Here is an 18,192-nt window from a genome sequence, read left to right as displayed (position 1 = left end):
AGAATAGCGTAGGTTTCATTAACAGAAGAATCAGAAAGTTTTCTGGCTACAAATGCTTTCTTTCTTTCCTTGACTTTTAAGTCAAGGCTCTTGAGTTGATATAGTATTTTGTTTGTATCTTGATTTTACTTTCTGTCTAGTTAACCCTGCATGTTCTTTTTTCATCTGCTTCCTACCTTTTCAATCCAGTATTAATGTCTCTTTCTTTTTCTAATAGGTGAGTAAAAATAAATGCATTATCTTTTAATGATGATTTCAAATAGGTTTATTTAAGGTAGTCATTTCAAATTCTCTATCCAAAGCAATGTAGAGAGAGTTCTGAACCACCAATATTATAATTTACCCTATTGAATATAGTCAGGTAATATTCTTTATACTACTCCTAAAGCAGCTTTGTCTGTGGTTAATGAAGTGGATAACTAAAAATGTTTTAATATGTACCATTTTAAGGTGTATCATCCTGTAGGGGCTTAGTACTCAAATAAAACTTACACATATAATTCATTTTCTGTTTTGACATTTGCAATTAATATTTCAACACTGTATATGCTTATATTGGCTAAAAATGGACAAAAATTAGCTTAATAGGTCAGATTACTCTTAGATTTGCCTAAAGTGTATTTATGATGGATGACTGAGAAAAAAATTAAACATAGGCATTTTGAACAACTGATCGTGCTTTTCCGTTTAGCATGAAAAGATTACTTAATAAGCATCTGGTGGAATGACAGTTTGTTTTTTAACTTCTGGATGTAAGTATTATCAACCTGAGGGCCATTTTAAAAAAATTTCAAGAAAGTACATGTATATATGTTCTCTAAATGCTTTATAGCAAAAGTGGTGTCCCATCTAATCCTACTTTAAAAAAATTAATATCTACTTGGCATTTATATGGTGATATATGAAGGAAATATTTTCTTTGTTTCCTCTCTTAGTTCCCTCCTTCAGATTTCAACCTGACATGACTTAGGATTATGTATGGTCCTTCTGGGATAAACACTGCCCAACCACATCAGCATTCTACCTCCTATAGAGTAACTAAAAGAAGATTAGAAGAATGGGAAGTTCTAAAGGGGAGAGAGCGATATCACTGTGAAAGTCTAAATTAACTACAACTAAGAATAAACTCTTGAAGCAACCAAACATCAATTTTTATGTCTATTTTGAATGAAATAGAAAAAAACCTTATTTTAAAGTACAAAATATTTAGTCTCCAATTATCAAATCTGATTAGGAAAAAATAAAATTTCTCCTCATAGGCATTTTCTCATCCAGAGGCATAGAACTTTCCAGAAATTGAATACTCATGACTAGAAGAAAGAGAACTGAAGTTTCTCAAATTTTTGAAAATTCTCAAAAGAGAAAAAGAATGTTGTTAACTAGATGTTAACTAGACTTATGTCATCATTTGCAATATGCACAAATATCAAATCATTGTCACACCTGAAGCCAATATAGTGTTACATGTCAATTACAGCTCAAAAATTTTAAATGCCTAATGACTGTTAAAATAAAAATTTAATACTGACATGTCTTCAATCACACATAAAGTTATAATCATATTAAAATGGTGTGATTTTAGGTATGAGAGTGAAATACACGAATCCTTACTAATCAGGGGAAAGACAGTATTTCCTTTCACTCATTAAGTACTTTATAGAGATATTGAATCTGAATCTTCGGTCAGATTTCTTTTTCTTCTTTTCATACTTAGCTGAATTTTCATGAAGATCAGAGAAAAGGCAAAGAATTCTGATCAAGACTTCTCTGTATTTGGCTGGCTTAGTTCCAGCTCATGTGAGAACCAGGGAAGTTTTCAACTACAGAAAATATGGAGGCCAGTTCTTTTTTGGCCAATATGGTATATGATTTTGGACTCAAATTGGAGGCACTATATAACCGGGGAGTTATTTAGACCCAGACATAAGAAGACAGATACTTAATAATATCTTAGTTGATAGATGCACTAAATTCACATATTGTTGAGAAGTGATCAGGGTTTCGTAAAGCCAGAAAAGATCATATGGACTAAATTTGAAGATAGGAAAAAATTATACCTTACTCTTGGTTCAAAGTTGCTTTTATTTCTTGGCTATTGGAAACCTTTTACCCTTTTATTTGAAGACAACTTTCAGAAACTTCTTTACCTGGATATTTTATTAAGTACATGACAGAGAGGGCACTATATGTATAGTACTAAGTATCTTTGCCACTTTTTGGAATTCCCCCAACCGAAAGTCCAGCACTAGGTAAAAATGATGACTTTCTACATTCATAATAATTTCCCAGTAGTTTTCCTTTTAAAGGATGGACAAATTCATTACTGTGAATTATTTCCAGATTGATCTCTTACTAATATTCTAATCTAGTTTTTAATACTGAAAGGCAAAGAGATGAAAATGAACTTTAAACTTTTATGTAGAGTTGTTAAAAGACTAAACTATATTCAAATATCACTCATTAAAACTAGTGAACTAACTTACCACACTTTTAATAAATCTTCCTTAATCCTTGAATATGGCTTCCTTGCAAATGGGGACTTTAAAAAATGACAGTTTTTAAACATATATTCCACTACTATATTTTGCTTTTTAGAGTAGATTGTTACATGTTTTAAAGCTGGCAACTTATTAGGCATAATTCAGTTATTTGTATGTCTAATCCTCATGTTCTTAGCCAATAGTTTGGTTGGTCATAGATTTTAAAATGTAAACTAGGGACTTCCCTGTTGGTGCAGCGGTTAAGAATCCGCCTGCCAATGCAGGGGACACGGGTTCGAGCCCTAGTCTGAGAAGATCCCACATGCTGCAGAGCAACTAAGCTCGTGAACCACAACTACTAAGCCTGCACTCTAGAGCCCACAAGCCACAGCTACTGAAGTCCACGCGCCTAGAGCCCATGCTCTGCAACAAGAGAAGCCACTTCAATGAGAAGCCCCCGCACCGCAACGAAGAGTAGACCCCGCTCGCCGCAACTAGCAAAAGCCCGTGCACAGCAACGAAGACCCAACGCAGCAAAAAAAAAAATAAATTTATATCAAAAAATAAAATGTAAACTAATTTTCCTTCTCCCTCTTTTGGTATTGAAGACTGTTGATGAACAGTCTATCAGTCTAGTTCTCATTCTTTTATCTATAAACTTCTTTACTCTAAGATGTTTTCTTTATTCTTGATGTTCTGATATTTGCTAGGTCCAAACCTGAGATTCACCCAATATACTGAATTTTTTTAAGTTAACTATAGTTTTTGGTGGGCTTTTTTCCCCCAAAATTTCCATTTGGCAGGTTTTCACAACAATTTGTTCTTTTTTTTTTTTAAACAATTGCCATTTCCTTCTTTTTTGTTGGAGGAAATTAAATATCTTTTACTTTTTTTGTTTGTTTGTTTGCGGTATGCGGGCCTCTCACTGCTGTGGCCTCTCCCGTTGCGGAGCACAGGCTCCGGACGCGCAGGCTCAGCGGCCATGGCTCACGGGCCCAGCCGCTCCGCGGCATGTGGGATCTTCCCGGACCGGGGCACGAACCCGTGTCGCCTGCCTTAGCAGGCGGACTCTGAACCACTGCGCCACCAGGGAAGCCCTACTTTTAAGTTCTTTCCATGTTGTTCCAATCTCTCTTTCTTCTGTAAACATCTTTTATTTGTTGAGTCTGTTTTTCACACTGTTAGTCTTGTTAGTTGGTGATATTTTATTGAGAACTCATGTTCTATTGGAGGTTTCCCTCATACCATTACTGGTTTTGGTAGTCTTGCAAAGGGAGGAAGGAGTCTCAAAGTGGTTACAGCCTCAGGCTCTACAAATCCAAGCCTTAATTAAGAAGCTTAGCTCAACTTTGCCACACACAAGTAGAAGTTCTGGACCAACACCTAATGATGTGTTTGAGCTGGGCCCCAGTCTCCCTTGGGTGGCACTGCTCTGCATTTGCTCTATGAAGCAAAATCTTAGGGACTGTCACCCTCTGCTTCTTGGCTGTCATGATGTCTGATAAGGCTATAGACATGAGACCTAATGAAGACATCATTTACTTTTCAATCTTTAGAGTAAGCAAGCTGATTTAATCTTAGAATAAAGCTGATTTTGAGGAAAATGATTTGTAACTGAAGTAATTGATACATGAGAATTACCTACAGGGAAAAAACATGGTCTTGATTAATATGCATGACAGTGCTGCATATGGTGGTCCTGGATGACACACCCAACTTGCTGGATGACAAAGAAAACCCACTGCTAAGCAATCCTATATTGTGTACTGAGTTGGTACCAGGTAGAACAAGGTGGTATCCTGGATGGTGATGAGCTAGAACTCATGACTATTTTATCAAAGATTCAAAGCCTCAAAGTACTTAATGTTTAGCACATGGACCCACAACCTGGAAGTATAGAGCACTGAAGCATATCTAGGCTCCTAAGAGACAGACACAGCCAGGCACAAACATGTGCTGTTATTAAAGACAACTAGAAGCCACCTTCTATTTGGCATAATCATGCTATATCTGGTCTAGGACCTATCCCAGCCCTACCTTCTGTTCCTTGAACCACCCACAGAAGTTTACTCAAGCCAACACATGCTCTATCCTCTTGATCACTAATTTGATTTAGCCATCTTCCTCTTCCAATTCTCTCTGCTCCTATTCAATGATACTCAGATGTGGAGGATGAACAAGGAGCCTTCAGTGGAGGGCTGCTCATAAGGCCACCTTCTGAGCATTCTGGGGATGTCAACATCACTAAGACTTAGTTCCAGAACTACTAATATGAGAGGTTTCTGATTGGAATATCAGAGACAAATGGGTTCAGATTTATTTTTTTTTTTGGTATGCGGGCCTCTCACTGTTGTGGCCTCTCCCGCTGCAGAGCACAGGCTCTAGACGCACAGGCTTTTTCTTCCAAGTTCAACAACTTGGGGACATTTTCTTGTTTAATTCAAGAAAATGATCAAGTTTGATACTCCACTGCCAGATATGGTCCTTCTGAGATATTACATATACTTAACTGCTGTAGCTTGGTATTAGTATCCCATGAAAGCTGGAACAGAGAATGAATTTCTAGCTACAGTATCACTATACCATTGCAAGATGCATACCATCCGGTCCTGACAGTAGACCAAAGGGTATAATAAGATTTTTCAAAGTTGAGGGATACCAGGGAGTTCCCTGGCAGTCCAGTGGTAGGACTCAGTGCTTTCACTGCCATGGCCTGGGTTCAATCCCTGGTCGGGAACTAAGATCCTGCAAGTTTTGCACCATGGCCAAAAAAGAAAAAAAAAAAATTGAGGGATAGCAGAGAAAACTCTAATTTTAAAAGATACATGCAAGTTCACAGTAGCACTATTTATAATAGGCAAGACATGGAAGCAAGCTAAATGTCCAACAACAGATGAATAGATAAAGAAGATGTGGCATATATATATATATATACACACACATACACACACACACAATGGAATATTATGCAGCCATAAAAAGAATGAAATAATGCCTTTTGCAGCAACATGCATGGACTTAGAGTTTACCATATTAAGTGAAGTAAGTCAGACAGAAAAAGACAAATATATGATATCACTTATTTGTGGAATCTAAAAAGATGATACAAATGAACTTATTTACAAAACAGAAATAGAGTCAAAGACTTATGGCTACCAAAGGGGAGTGGGGGAGGGAGGGATAAATTAGGAGTTTGGGATTAACACATACACACTACTATATATAAAATTGGTAAACAACAAGGACCTACTCTTTAGCACAGGGAACTATACTCAATATCTTGTAATAACCTATAATGGAAAAGAATCTGAAAAAGTATATATATATATATATATATATATATATATATATATACACACACACACACATACACACACATGTATAACTGAATCACTTTGCTGTACTCTGGAAACTAACAACATTGTAAATTAACTATACTTCAATAAAAATAATTTTTAAGGGCTTCCCTGGTGGCGCAGTGTTTGGGAGTCCGCCTGCCGATGCAGGGGACGCGGGTTCGTTCTCCAGTCCGGGAAGATCCCACATGCCGCGGAGTGGCTGGGCCAGTGAGCCATGGCCGCTGAGCCTGCGCGTCGGGAGACTGTGCTCGGCAACGGGAGAGGCCACAACAGTGAGAGGCCCGCATACCGCAAAAAAAAAAAATAATAATAATAATAATTTTTAAAAAGTTGAGGGATAAATTATACCATATGGAAATAAAGTTTAAAATAAGGCTAGGCATCAGAAATATGGATTTGACCAACTTAAATCTTAGAAATAAATACCATCTCACCTCAAAATAAATAAATAGTAACCTGTGAGGTGATGGACATTAACTAACCTTATTGTAATAATCATTTCATAATAAACACATATATAAATCATAACACTGTACACCCTAAACATGCACAATGTTATTTGTCAATTATATCTCAATAAAGCTGGGGAAGAAAAAAGAAAGAAATACCATGAAACTAATTTAAAGACTACAAAGAAACCACAATATAAAAACAAAAACACAGTTAAGGAAAAGATTTTACACACACACATCATTGATTTTACATACACACACACATAATTTGGATTCTATTTTTTTGTTCTAAATTGTATTCTAGAATATTGCTCTTCTGACTGAAAACAAACATCTAGACCATCAGATCCCTGAGAACAGAAACCAGACCATTAATATCTGAATACCCAGAGCTCAATACAGTATACTGTAAATGGTGTGAATTCAATATTTTTATTTAGGTACATAATTTAATGATAGAACACTCAAATTTCTTTAAACACAATATTTCAAGTTATTATATTTTTGTCTGAGTACAGATCTGAAGTGGTACAAATTGTATCTAAAGATTGAACCATGAATTAAGCAAAAAGGGTGGAAAACAATTCTTCTGACTTAGGTTTCAATTCCTTACTCCCACTCTTGCTTGCCTCAAATGATTTCTATTGAAGATATTTAGGTAAACCTTTAATGGACAACATGTGAAAAGGTCCGTTGACTATAGGGCTAATTGAGACAAGCTCATGGGTACTGAGCAGGGGGCCTTCGGACTTTGAAAGGTCCACTTCCTGCAGAAGCCATTCCTGTTCTCTTTTCTACTTTAATCCAGACCTGCTTGAATGAAGCCCCATTAAGTAGCTACTGACCACTTACGTACGTAATATATAACTTAAATGTATAAATAACTTAGAAGTAAAGTAGAAAAATGGTTTTCTTTTAAAGAAAAAGCAAATGGAAGACCAGCCACCGCTCTGGAGCACACCAGGCATGACACTGAGCATCCCCTCCCCAAATGTCTGCCCCAGCCCCCATTTGTCAACATCCATCACCCTGACCCTCTTGCCTCTGGCAATATGGCTAGACTTACCTCAGAGGTTTCACAGATAGAAAAAAGCTGAAGGAAACTGGGGATTCCATACCAGGTGTACATTCCACCAGCAGTGATTGACACACATGCCACGTGCGATCATTAACACTGGGAGCCTGCCTCTTTTCAGCTTTACAGGCTGCTTAAGAACACTTCTTAATGAGAGAGACTCTGCTGGTCTTGGATCATCATGGAATGATGAGGCTTACTTTAGTAAGAATGACCCTCTTACATTATAGGGCCAAAGAACACATGCACAAGAGTGTGGGGATCAGACAAACTATGTTTTTCTGTTTTTGGTTTTTGTCAGTGCCTATATACATACATATGGCACAGTTTAATAAAGTTGCTTTTCTTATGTTTCATTGCTTTGTAAAATCACATCATATATACAGTCATCAATAAAACTCACAGATGGCCAGTACGAAATTTAGAAGTTTCCAACACTGTAAAAAAATGACAAGGAGTTATTAGCCCTCAGGTAAACTTCAGGATGGGTCAGCCCTAACATTAATCACTGTGGACTGCAAGCACTAAGTTCTGTGTAGTTCTATTTGAGAGGAGAGGACTTCATCCACTGGTACCGTCACCTGATCACCATCAGGGCACAAAAAGTTCTCATGGCTTTGGCACTCTCTGTTCCCTGGAAGGGTTTCTGACTGGTGGAGGCAGAGAGGACAGTGAACGATCCAAAAGGAATCAACAACCCCTAAATGGGCCAATTGTACATCCTGGAATCCTACCCAGGCCAGGACCCGAGACTGGAAGCCAAGAACTGTTGTCAACTACATGGGTCTTCATCCAAGCACAGAAGCACAGCCCCATCCCTCACCCCTTCCTCAGTCTAAAGTAGAGCAGAGGGGAAGCTCTTTGGGAGAAGAGAGGAAGGAAATTTGGTACAGACAAAGGCCAGGCTACTTCCCAGAGGCCTAATGCTCTAGGCCACACCTAACTAAGAGTGTGGAATATGGTCCCACTTTGAAGATGAATAGCACTATTTTAAGCGTAGAACATCTCGGGAAAATCCAGGATGCCTACTCTGAAACTTTAACTCGAGGCTGTGGAAGACACATCAGTATGCAGGTATATTCTCCTCTTAAAAATCTAAGATGACAGAGACCACGCTGGTGGTCCAGTGACTAAGGCTCCACGCTCCCAGTGCAGGGAGCCCAGGTTGGATCCCTGCGCAGGGAACTAGATCCCGCATGCCACAACTAAAAAAACATTCTGCATGCTGCAACTAAAGATCCTGCATGCCTCAACTAAGACCCGGTGCAACCAAATAAATATTAAACAAAAAATCTAGAGGAGAAAAAATATGAAATCTTGCCATTTGCGACAACATGGAGGGACTTTGAGGGTATTATGCTAAGTGAAGTAAGTCAGACAGAGAAAGATAAATACTATAGGATTTCACTCATATCTGGAATATGAAAAACTATAATAAACAAACAAAACCCCTAATAAATGAACAAACCAAAACCAAATAAAACAAACATGTCATTACAGACAACAGAGTAGTGGTTATCAGAGCGGGTAGGTAAACGAGGGAGACAAAGTGGATAAAGGGGATCAACTGTATGGTGATAGATGAAAAATAAATTTTTGGTGGTGAGCACATTGTAGGGTATACAGATGTAGAAATATAATGCCATAAATCAAGATTACCTCAATAAAAAATAAAATAAATCATTGTAAATGAAAAAATGTAGATGGATATTTTCGTTTTCAAGCACCAAACACTTTTTAAAAACTTTAATTGGCTAATATAGTGCACATGTTAAGCAGACTTTTAAAGAGACTCTACATCTTGAGTGGGTTAAGTAATCATTTATAACCATCTTGAAACATGTTTAACTCGGTTTTTCTAGTGACATGAGATTAAACATGGAAACCAAACTGTGTTTCACTCACAACATATAAGCAAACAAACTGCATGTACATGTGTAGATTTATGCAAAAGCCCGGTGACACAACTATGTTTAGCTTTTCAGATTAGGTACATACGGCCACCCACTCGCCCTGTATTATCTCACCAAACACAAGAGCAGCAACTTTTCTATTTCAATACAATTATGGGCAGAAATTATATGATATAAAATAGAGGTTCTTCCGTAAAGGTTAAGATTTAGCATATAAGCAGGGAAGACAAAAGCAAAGTTCCCATGAAGTCAAAAATAATACCACACTGGTCCAGTGCTCCATGAAACTCTGAGTTAAATTATAGTCCTCAAAGGCGTGTACTTGGATCCAGATTCACCAAGACACTTCAGTATGCTTCAAACTGGCTCATCATCATCTTCCTGCTGTATTCATAAGCCAAAAATAGTGCCGCATTGGCAGGGAACGCTCGAATCAAAGTAGCTTTCAGACCAGAATATAAAGCTGCTTACTCCTTCGTTTTTCACAACACTTAAGAGTTCTGATAAATCCTGCCTGTTTTCCAAGCATGGAAAGAACCTGAATTCTGGATTTGATACAATCCACTGGGTATATGACAAGCCAAAGGCAAATTCCAGCAATTCCACCGCTTAACATCAAGGGGACAGGGCCTAGTTCATCTTTTGATCCATCCCAGGCAAAAAACCATCGACTAAGTTCATAGCCACCGAAGAAGAAATAGCCTGGTACTACTTGAAACAGAGTGCTCGTGAGTCCGTGGTAGAAGCCCAAGGGGCCATCCTTTCTAAGGATACTCTTCACGACGGACCAAACTGTATTATGGCTTTTTGCTATCCTCCCTGACATCTCCAGTTCGTGCATGGTCTGCAGCCGGCACTTCACCAGCTCAGTGGGGCACAGGGCCAGCGCGGCAAACGCAGAGGGGACGGAACCAGCGGCCGCAGTCTGCAGATCATTCAGCTTCGCCCGCTTGTCCAATCCAACCACTTTCCTCACGAACTGTTGGCAGAAGCCGTAGCACAAGAAGAGGACTGAGTTCTCGGCGACGTAGGCCATCAGCGCGGGGGCCGGCCCCTTTGTAGAAGCCCCGCAAACCCACCTGGGAGTACGTCTTCAGGCCACAGTCGACGAGGCCCTTGTACAGGCCAGGGAACGTCTGCATCTTCACTTGCATTGTGTCGAAGGGCTGCCCGGTCAGGACGCATGCTGTGCCCCCAAGGGCCCCCGCGGTGAGGTCGATGGCGGCTTGGATGGCAGGACTGCATTTCATGTTCGCCCACTCTTCTGCTGGTCTCCGAGGAAGGGAACTCTCTGGAGCTTAGGAGGCCGTCCCGTGTCCAGCCGCCTGCTCTTGGCTCTCTCCGGCGCGGGAGAAGCCGCTTAACCCCAGACTAGGCCGCGGGCCGCCCTCCCCACGCACTGAAATAACCCCCGGCCCGCGGGCCCGCGCGCGCCTCTCCTGGCGCCCTGCGGCCGCCGCGTCTGGGCCCTAAACCCGTCAGCCGCCCTCCTGCTCGCTCCGCGCCGCCCGGCGGTCCCAGCGCCCGCGGGCCCCGGGGCCGACTAGAGAAACACTTCTAATGAATCTCAATACAGCAGTAGAAAGCTGTCCGATAAATTCCTGCGATTACGGCCAGAAACTCTAGGCGCTGCTGCGGCGGAGGAAGACTCGCCTTCCTGTTCGGCCAGAAACCCCCACCTCCCGGCAAAACAAAATGGGAGGTGCTTGATCGCGCCTCGGGTCAAAGGGTCAATCTACAAAGACAAAGGTTTAAAATAGGAAAACGAACAAACACTTTGCGGGGTTTACCTGACAATCGGTGGCTCCTTCGGATCAGAAAACCCTTAATCGTCTCCGGAGAGGAATGGCGGCTCCACAAAGGCGCCGGCCGCCGCGCCTCTCCAGGTGTAGCTCTTTGCCCGCTGGGGGCGACGCCGGGGGAGGCCTGAGGCGGGCAGATCCTCTCTTTCGTGGTAACATCGCCGAGGATCCTGGCCTGAAGCCCTGTGAGCTGGTGGGACGCACACCCTCGTTATTTCTAGAGGTTAAGTCAAGGCCGTGTACAATCGCATTGGAAAACATTTATATACAGCTAAAAACCTTGATATAAAAGACCTGTGTGGCTCCAGCGCTCTGTGCGTGCTAAGTCTCGGGGTTCTTGCTGAGGAGCCATGCAGCTTTATGCAGCAGCAGTTCTGGATATAACTGACTACAGGCCTAGTAGGCAAGATGCAGTTTGGGGCATCAGTGAGGGTACCGCTGTCAGGACACACTTTTCCTCCCATATGCTTATAATCCCAGCGTTGGAACGAATTCTCTTAAAGTTTACATTTTAAGCCCTAGGCGGTATTTTACTTTGGGGGTAAAAACAAAATGGTGGAGGGGGCAGAAAGTATGCTAAAAGGATTCTTTCATTTAGAAAGCTTTCCTTGTCTGATTCTTTGGGTATCAGTTAATATTTAAAAGTGAGGCACCTAAAAGCAGATTATGCGTGGATACTGTTTGTCAACAGGTAGACTTCATTGTAGTAAGTGGTGACTTGGCCTTTTCTTTGGAGAGTGCCCAAATGTATCTGGATTTCTTTTCTCTGGTACCATATGGTTTCTTCAGAGAATAATCCTCCAGTCTTGACTGTGTGTGTGTGTCTGTGTGTGTTTGCGGGGGAGGGGGGGTGCGGGGGGTGTTTACCTTGGGTACTGATTTAATGACACCAAGTGGGAGAAGAGGGTTGACATCCTGCAGTCAGAAAACAGACTTTCACACAATTCCCTTGTTCAATGCTATGGACCCCCAGCCTCCATCTGTGCCTTCTTTGGTTCAATTTACCCAGAAAATAAACTTTCTGTCTGTGGCATGGGGAAGGAAAAGTCATCGGGCTTGAGTGAGATAGGGCTCCTGGACATCCAACAGCTCTGAGCACAGATCTTATTATCTTATTTTTTTGTCTGTGCCACATGGCATGCAGGATCTTAGTTCCCAGACCAGGGATGGAATCTGTGGCCCCTGCGGTGGAAGCCCAGAGTCCTAACCACTGGACTGCCAGCGAAGTCCCTGAACACAGCTATTAATGAATCCTGTTTCTAGCCTCACACCTTCCCTCTTCCTTGGAAACTGCCTGCAAAAACTGAGCCTCAGTGTCTATATCAAGTGCGTGGGTTTGTTTCTCCTTGGTATACCTCCTTGCAGACATTTAGCATGTAACTTTCTGTGATCTATGAATTTATCGTTTCTTCATCTGCTTTGGCCTTCTGAAAACATTGACATCTCTCATCCACTGTTGTCTCATCTCCTATTTTCCTTGCCCTTGGGGGTTACTATATTAGCAGGCTATCTGACAGAGAAAAGAGATTCATGAGAACAATGTGCCATTTTAAACTAGAAAAAAATTTTTTTAATTTTAAAAATTTTTAAAATTTCGTATCACATTTGGTTTTTTAAAAATTAATTTTATTTATTTTTGGCTGCATTGGGTCTTTGTTGCTGTGCTCAGGCTTTCTCTAGTTGCCGAGGGCGGGGGATATTCTTCGTTGCGGTGCACAGGCTTCTCATTGCGCTGGTTTCTGTTGTTGCAGAGCATGGGCTCTAGATGCACGGGCTTCAGTAGTTGTGGCATGCAGGCTCAGTAGTTGTGGCTCACGGGCTCTAGAGAACAGGCTCAGTAGTTGTGGCACATGGGCTTAGGTGCTCCACAGCATGTGGTATCTTCCCGGACCAGGGCTCAAACCTGTGTCCCCTGCATTGGCAGGTGGATTAACCACTGCACCACCAGGGAAGTCCCTCACATTTGAGGGTTTTTAAAAACTGTTTTGGTTTTTTAAAACTGTCCATTAATTACCTATGGTTCATTGTTTGTTTTTTAGAAGCACATACTGTTTTTACAAACACAAGAGATGCTGGATACTACAATAAGTCATCAACTGCTTTTGCATTAAATTCATATATGTATATGTTCTGGAGAAACCAAGTTAGTAATCAGCGCCAGGGATCATGAGGGCATTAATAGGGAAATCGTCTGTAATTTCATTGAATTATCAGACATAGCTGTGCAAATAATACACAGATCTCAAGTTCCATGAAATGTATTTAAACAGCTGGACTTGGAGCACATGCACTCCCACGCATACATGGAAAACAATGGCAAAGGAACTTCCAAATTTTCAGTGAAGATGCACATCCACATCACATGTTCCCTAGCAATCAGATGGAGTAGCCAGATAGGATTACCAGAGAAAGTAAGGTTTGAGCTGAGGGCTGAGTAACAAAAAGCTAGCCATGAGACTATCTGGAGACTGTTTCAGGAAAAGGGAAATATAAGTGTAATATAAGTAGAGCTCTGTAGTGTGAAAGAGCTGGGCGTCTGAAATACAGAAAGAAGGCCAATATACCTGCTGTGTGGTGAGCAGTCTTCCTAGTCTGTGTTTTCACACAATTCTTACCAGGTAATAAAAGTTTAAGCAGAGTTGAAGACAGTCCTTCAGAGGCATGATTGGTCACAATTTGTCCAAAGTTTTTGTCTCAAACATTTGATCTACAAATTCAAAACGTCAGGCTTTATGACATTTAGATGTGAACATAAAGATCCCATTTACCTAATCTATAGAAATAATGCAAAACAGAGACCACACTGACATGCTTATTGCAGCATTCTGTGTAATAGCAAATGTAAAATGGAACAACCTAAGTGACCGGCAATAGGGGAGTGAATAAAATTAAGAATTTGTAAAATTTCTGCATTGCTTAAAATTTTCAGTTAGTTTTTTCTTATAATATTTTAAAACACTAATTTAAAATATTCAACTTCCATTCATGAACTCAGAAATATTGAAAACCGTAGCCCACCTATACATCACACTCATCAGGCAAGGGAGCTGTGAGAAAAGTGAGTCTTTTTTGGTAACTCTGGATTTACATGAAGGGAAATGGATCCCAATCTTCTTAAGGTTTTCTCTTTTGAAGTTTACATAACAGATAATTACTCTTCATTATGGAGGTTTTAATATTTATGCAAGACCAAGCCGTAAATGAATCAAATAAAAACCAAAGCTACAGTAGTAAACTGACTCAGTTTGCTTATGCTGCGGATGTATTTGAAGCAAACTTTGTTTCTGCTGTAATTTATAAACTTTTAGAATGATTCTTTAATTTGAAATCAGTCAACCCCATTTAAAGCAGCTGTTTCTTTATACACTTTTCTACCATTTCAATCAGGCTTTAAATCAAATTTTTGATCCCTGTACGTTCAGACCCTAGTAAATAGGCAATAATAGTTTGCTTTTATTCTAGGAATTGTTCTAAGTCCTTATATGTATCAACTCAATAGCCAACAACTCAAGGGCCCCCAGGTAGGTAATATTATCACCTCCATTTTAGAGATGAGGAAACTGAAACCAACAGATTAATTTACTTGCCCAAGATCAATCTCAACTAGGTCACTGAAATAGGATACAAACACAGGCACCACATCTCCTGAACTTGTGATTTTAATCTCTACTCTTCTTTAGTAAGTTTACAGTGACTAACAAGGCAAAGTACGTAATCTCAGTGAATTTACAGCCTAGTGAGGACATGGGCAACAGGTAACTTAGACTTTGGTATGATAGATGCGTAATAGTATTTATCCCAATAGACTATTAAAGAGAAAGAGTAGTAATTAAACTCCTTGAAAAAAATGTAAATAAGCTCAGGATTGAAAATAGTGAGAGAATGTGGTGAGACCAGGCTGAAAGAAAAGAATTTAGGATAGTTTAGGAACGTTCTTTATCTCCTGACCTCCAAATGGAGCAGGTGGATTGGAAACATAATGCAAAGATGACATTTCCCCATTTCTTTGCCTCTGCTGTTCCTCTTTTTCTTAAATTCTAACATAACTGCTTCTTTTCCTACAAAACAGAATCCAATTGGTCAGTCCCTTAAACCCCATAAAGAAACCACTTCAGAAGAGGATCTGATACCCACTACCCCTAAAAGAGCAAGACACATTATAAGGTGAAAATTACTTGCTTTTATTTATTGTGAAAACAACTTTATGAAATGATTTGCAATGCAAAACGTGGAAAACTGCTTTGAATAACTGGGACAATAGCTACAGCATGGGAAAACATATGTAAACAAACTTCACTGCCACCAAACTAGACTCTACTAATTTATCTCAGATGGCATCACAGAGTAGCAACGGCAGCTTCTGGTAAACAGAGAAACAGCAGCAAAGTCCTGCAGTGAAGCTGTGATTAATTACTAAACTGAACTCTTCACCCCACTAATCCTACAACTTCCCTACATTTATCTGTCTATACATTCCTACTTACTACAGGACAAACACCCACCAAAGTGGTTCCAAAAGACAAATGAGATAGAAATTCACAGTTATCTTTGTCTGCAAGACAAATCCAATAGAAGGCAGTGGAGGAAATTGGGAACTACTACAAAGTTTTACTATCTAGTCCAGGTGATGAAAACAAAGTTTTTCTTTCAAGGCTGACCACTGTCAGGAATGAAATTAAGTATCAAAACTCTCCTCACTTCTCTAGGAGTGATTCTAGCTCTTCTTGCAAAGAGCTGAGCTGCTCCTTTTCTCGGTCTTCCTTTTGTTTCAGTTCATCCAGCACAGCCTGAAATCTGTTCTTGAGAGCCAGGTTTTCCACTTTCAGGATGAGATCCTCCTGTCGCTTTGCCCTGTCCTGGGTCTCTTGGAGCTTGCCTTTCATGTTATCAATCTGTTTCTGAATTCCCATAACCAGCTGATTAGTTCCCTCGTCTTCTTGCTGGTGTTCATCTGACTCATTTAGCTTGTCCTGTAGCTGCCTTTCCAGATCTTCCTCAGTGTCAATGATGTTTATGTCTTCTTCATCTTGATGCTGTGTCTCATCTTCATCTTCACTGCTGCTGCTAAGGTCATTGAATATCTCCCGAAGCTCATCATGTTCTAATGAGTCACGGCCCTGCCTGTGGCCAGACATGCCTGGGGAAGAGATATCAAGGCCTTGGTTTTCTGCTTCTTTTGTTTCATCTTCAGCAATTATTTCCCAACGGGTACTGACAGCTTCAGCATCTGTGCTCAGCAACCGCTTTACTTCTTTTTCCACATCTGGAGACTCAATATACTTCTTCTTTGCTGTCTTACGGAACCTTCTCTTTCTGACATTTTTTAGAGGCAGAGTAATTCCATGGTTCCATACAAACTTTTTCTCTTTGTCCTTATCCTTTTTCTTGCTTGCTTTGGGATCAGCAGTGGCAACTGGTTCCTCAACAGGAGGATAGAGATCACCGTCAACTGTGGCGACAAGCATCTGAGAGACATCAGCTGTCTTGTAAAAGGTTTTTTTATCAATGGTTTTCAAACTTTCCATAACACATGGCAGATCTACCAATTTTGACGCCAATGGGACCTGGTCCACGCTGACAATTCCATGACGCCCATCAGGGTGTAACTCAATTGTCAGTCTGTCCTTCAGGTTGACATGACCAGACTGTACCGCCCGCCTCACGGTAGAGGCATACTCCAGAGGTAGGCGTAAGATAAACTGGCTCTCTAGTTCGTGAGGAGCATCATCTTTGCTCTTACTCATCTTTATTTCTTTGTGACTCACTTTTTCTCTAATAACCACTTGTTGCACTGAAAAATTTCAGCTATTTCAACAGAAAGACCACTTCTTTATAAATTGAAGTCTTTAACTACAAAGAGTTCTAGGTAGAATAGCAATTAAGCGTCTATTCTGAATTAAGCCCCAAGTCTTTCTAAATATGCTGTAACAATACCAGTCGTTACTGACGCATTGCCTTACGCAGGTCCATTTAAATCTATCAGCTGCAATGCCAAGTTCCAACCTCTAGATGCCGCTACAGGACAACGCAGGGAAAGCAAATGGCGGCTCCTACGGAATGATGTTCGGCACAGAAAGTAAGGCTCAGCAGATACTCCCAATCCACAAACTCTCCCGGAAGAAAGATACGCAAAAAGCGGGGCGCAGTGAGCTCTCTTCGTCTCGGGTACTTACAATCCACTGACGATTATAAGTCCAGTTTCTCCGGACAGGCGCGAGCGGAAAAGGAAGCCACTCAGAGCAAGGTGGCCGGGAGCCGAGCGTCTCCTTCCGAATTCCTTTGTTCTTCCCGGCACTTGGCAAAGCGATCCGCTGATTATCGGTGAAATGGCGGAGGACGGGCAACGCGAAATCTCGCCAACAACCGCAGCTCCAAACGCCAGATTCTGCAACTCCGCAGCTCAGCGGGCCTCCGTCCGTTAACGGCCGACCTAGTCGAAAAAAGACAGCTACGTCACCACACGGGACGGGATGCTACTGTGAGCCGCAACACGCCTCGGGCGGAAGTGCGGGCTGCCCCAGCGCGCGCAGGCGCAACGCCCGAATACGCTCTCCGGCGTGTCTTGTAGTCTCGCGAGAACTTGGCCTTAACGGGATGAAGACTATGTTTCGTAAAGAGGTGTTGGTTTAGCACTTTCCTGTTGGCGCATTGGTTGGGAGTCCGGCTGCAGATGGAGGAGTCAAGGGTTCGTGCCCCAGTCGGGGAGGATCCCGCGTGCCGTGGCTGCTGGGTCTTCGCGTCCGGAGCCTGTGCTCCCCAACGGGAGAGGTCACAACAGTGAGAAGAACGCGTACCCCCCCGACACACACACACAAAAATTTGTTGGTTTAAGGGTACTTAGAGAAAACGGTTATAAAAGGGACATAGATTCTCCCCGCCTCCACTAAGCCAAGGCTTTTACCGGATCTCTGTGGGGCCGGATACCTCCTAGGCCTCCGCGTGATTGCCGGAGATAGGGCGTCCGTGCGAAAGTGGTTTTTGTTTCTGGAAACATCTCGGCATCTCCACAGGCTATATTCAATCTGGAGCCGATAAAAAAAAACTCATAACTAACCATACCGTGGATTTTAAAGTACCCAAGTCAGTGGAGTGAGGACGTGCAGCCCACTAT

General features: G+C 41.3%; 1 protein-coding gene and 1 pseudogene across 2 annotated transcripts; both read right to left on the bottom strand.

The window, feature by feature from the left end:
* Window positions 1-9,626: 9,626 nt before the first annotated feature.
* Window positions 9,627-10,529, bottom strand: LOC309960233 (mitochondrial ornithine transporter 2-like; annotated as a pseudogene). The gene has a single exon. The product of its transcript is annotated as a mitochondrial ornithine transporter 2-like (transcript).
* A 5,009-nt stretch (window positions 10,530-15,538) lies between these two features.
* Window positions 15,539-16,960, bottom strand: LOC309960226 (transcription initiation factor TFIID subunit 7-like). Its single transcript, XM_082836882.1, has one exon. It carries the CDS (start codon window positions 16,823-16,825, stop codon window positions 15,776-15,778), a length of 1,050 nt encoding a protein of 349 aa, XP_082693008.1. The 5' UTR covers window positions 16,826-16,960; the 3' UTR covers window positions 15,539-15,775.
* Window positions 16,961-18,192: the final 1,232 nt, after the last annotated feature.

Source organism: Leucopleurus acutus, assembly GCF_964270905.1.
Source record: "Leucopleurus acutus genome assembly, chromosome: 3".
Lineage (NCBI taxonomy): Eukaryota > Metazoa > Chordata > Mammalia > Artiodactyla > Delphinidae > Leucopleurus > Leucopleurus acutus.
Note: the sequence above shows the minus strand (reverse complement) of the source record. Positions and strands in the feature narration are given on the sequence as shown.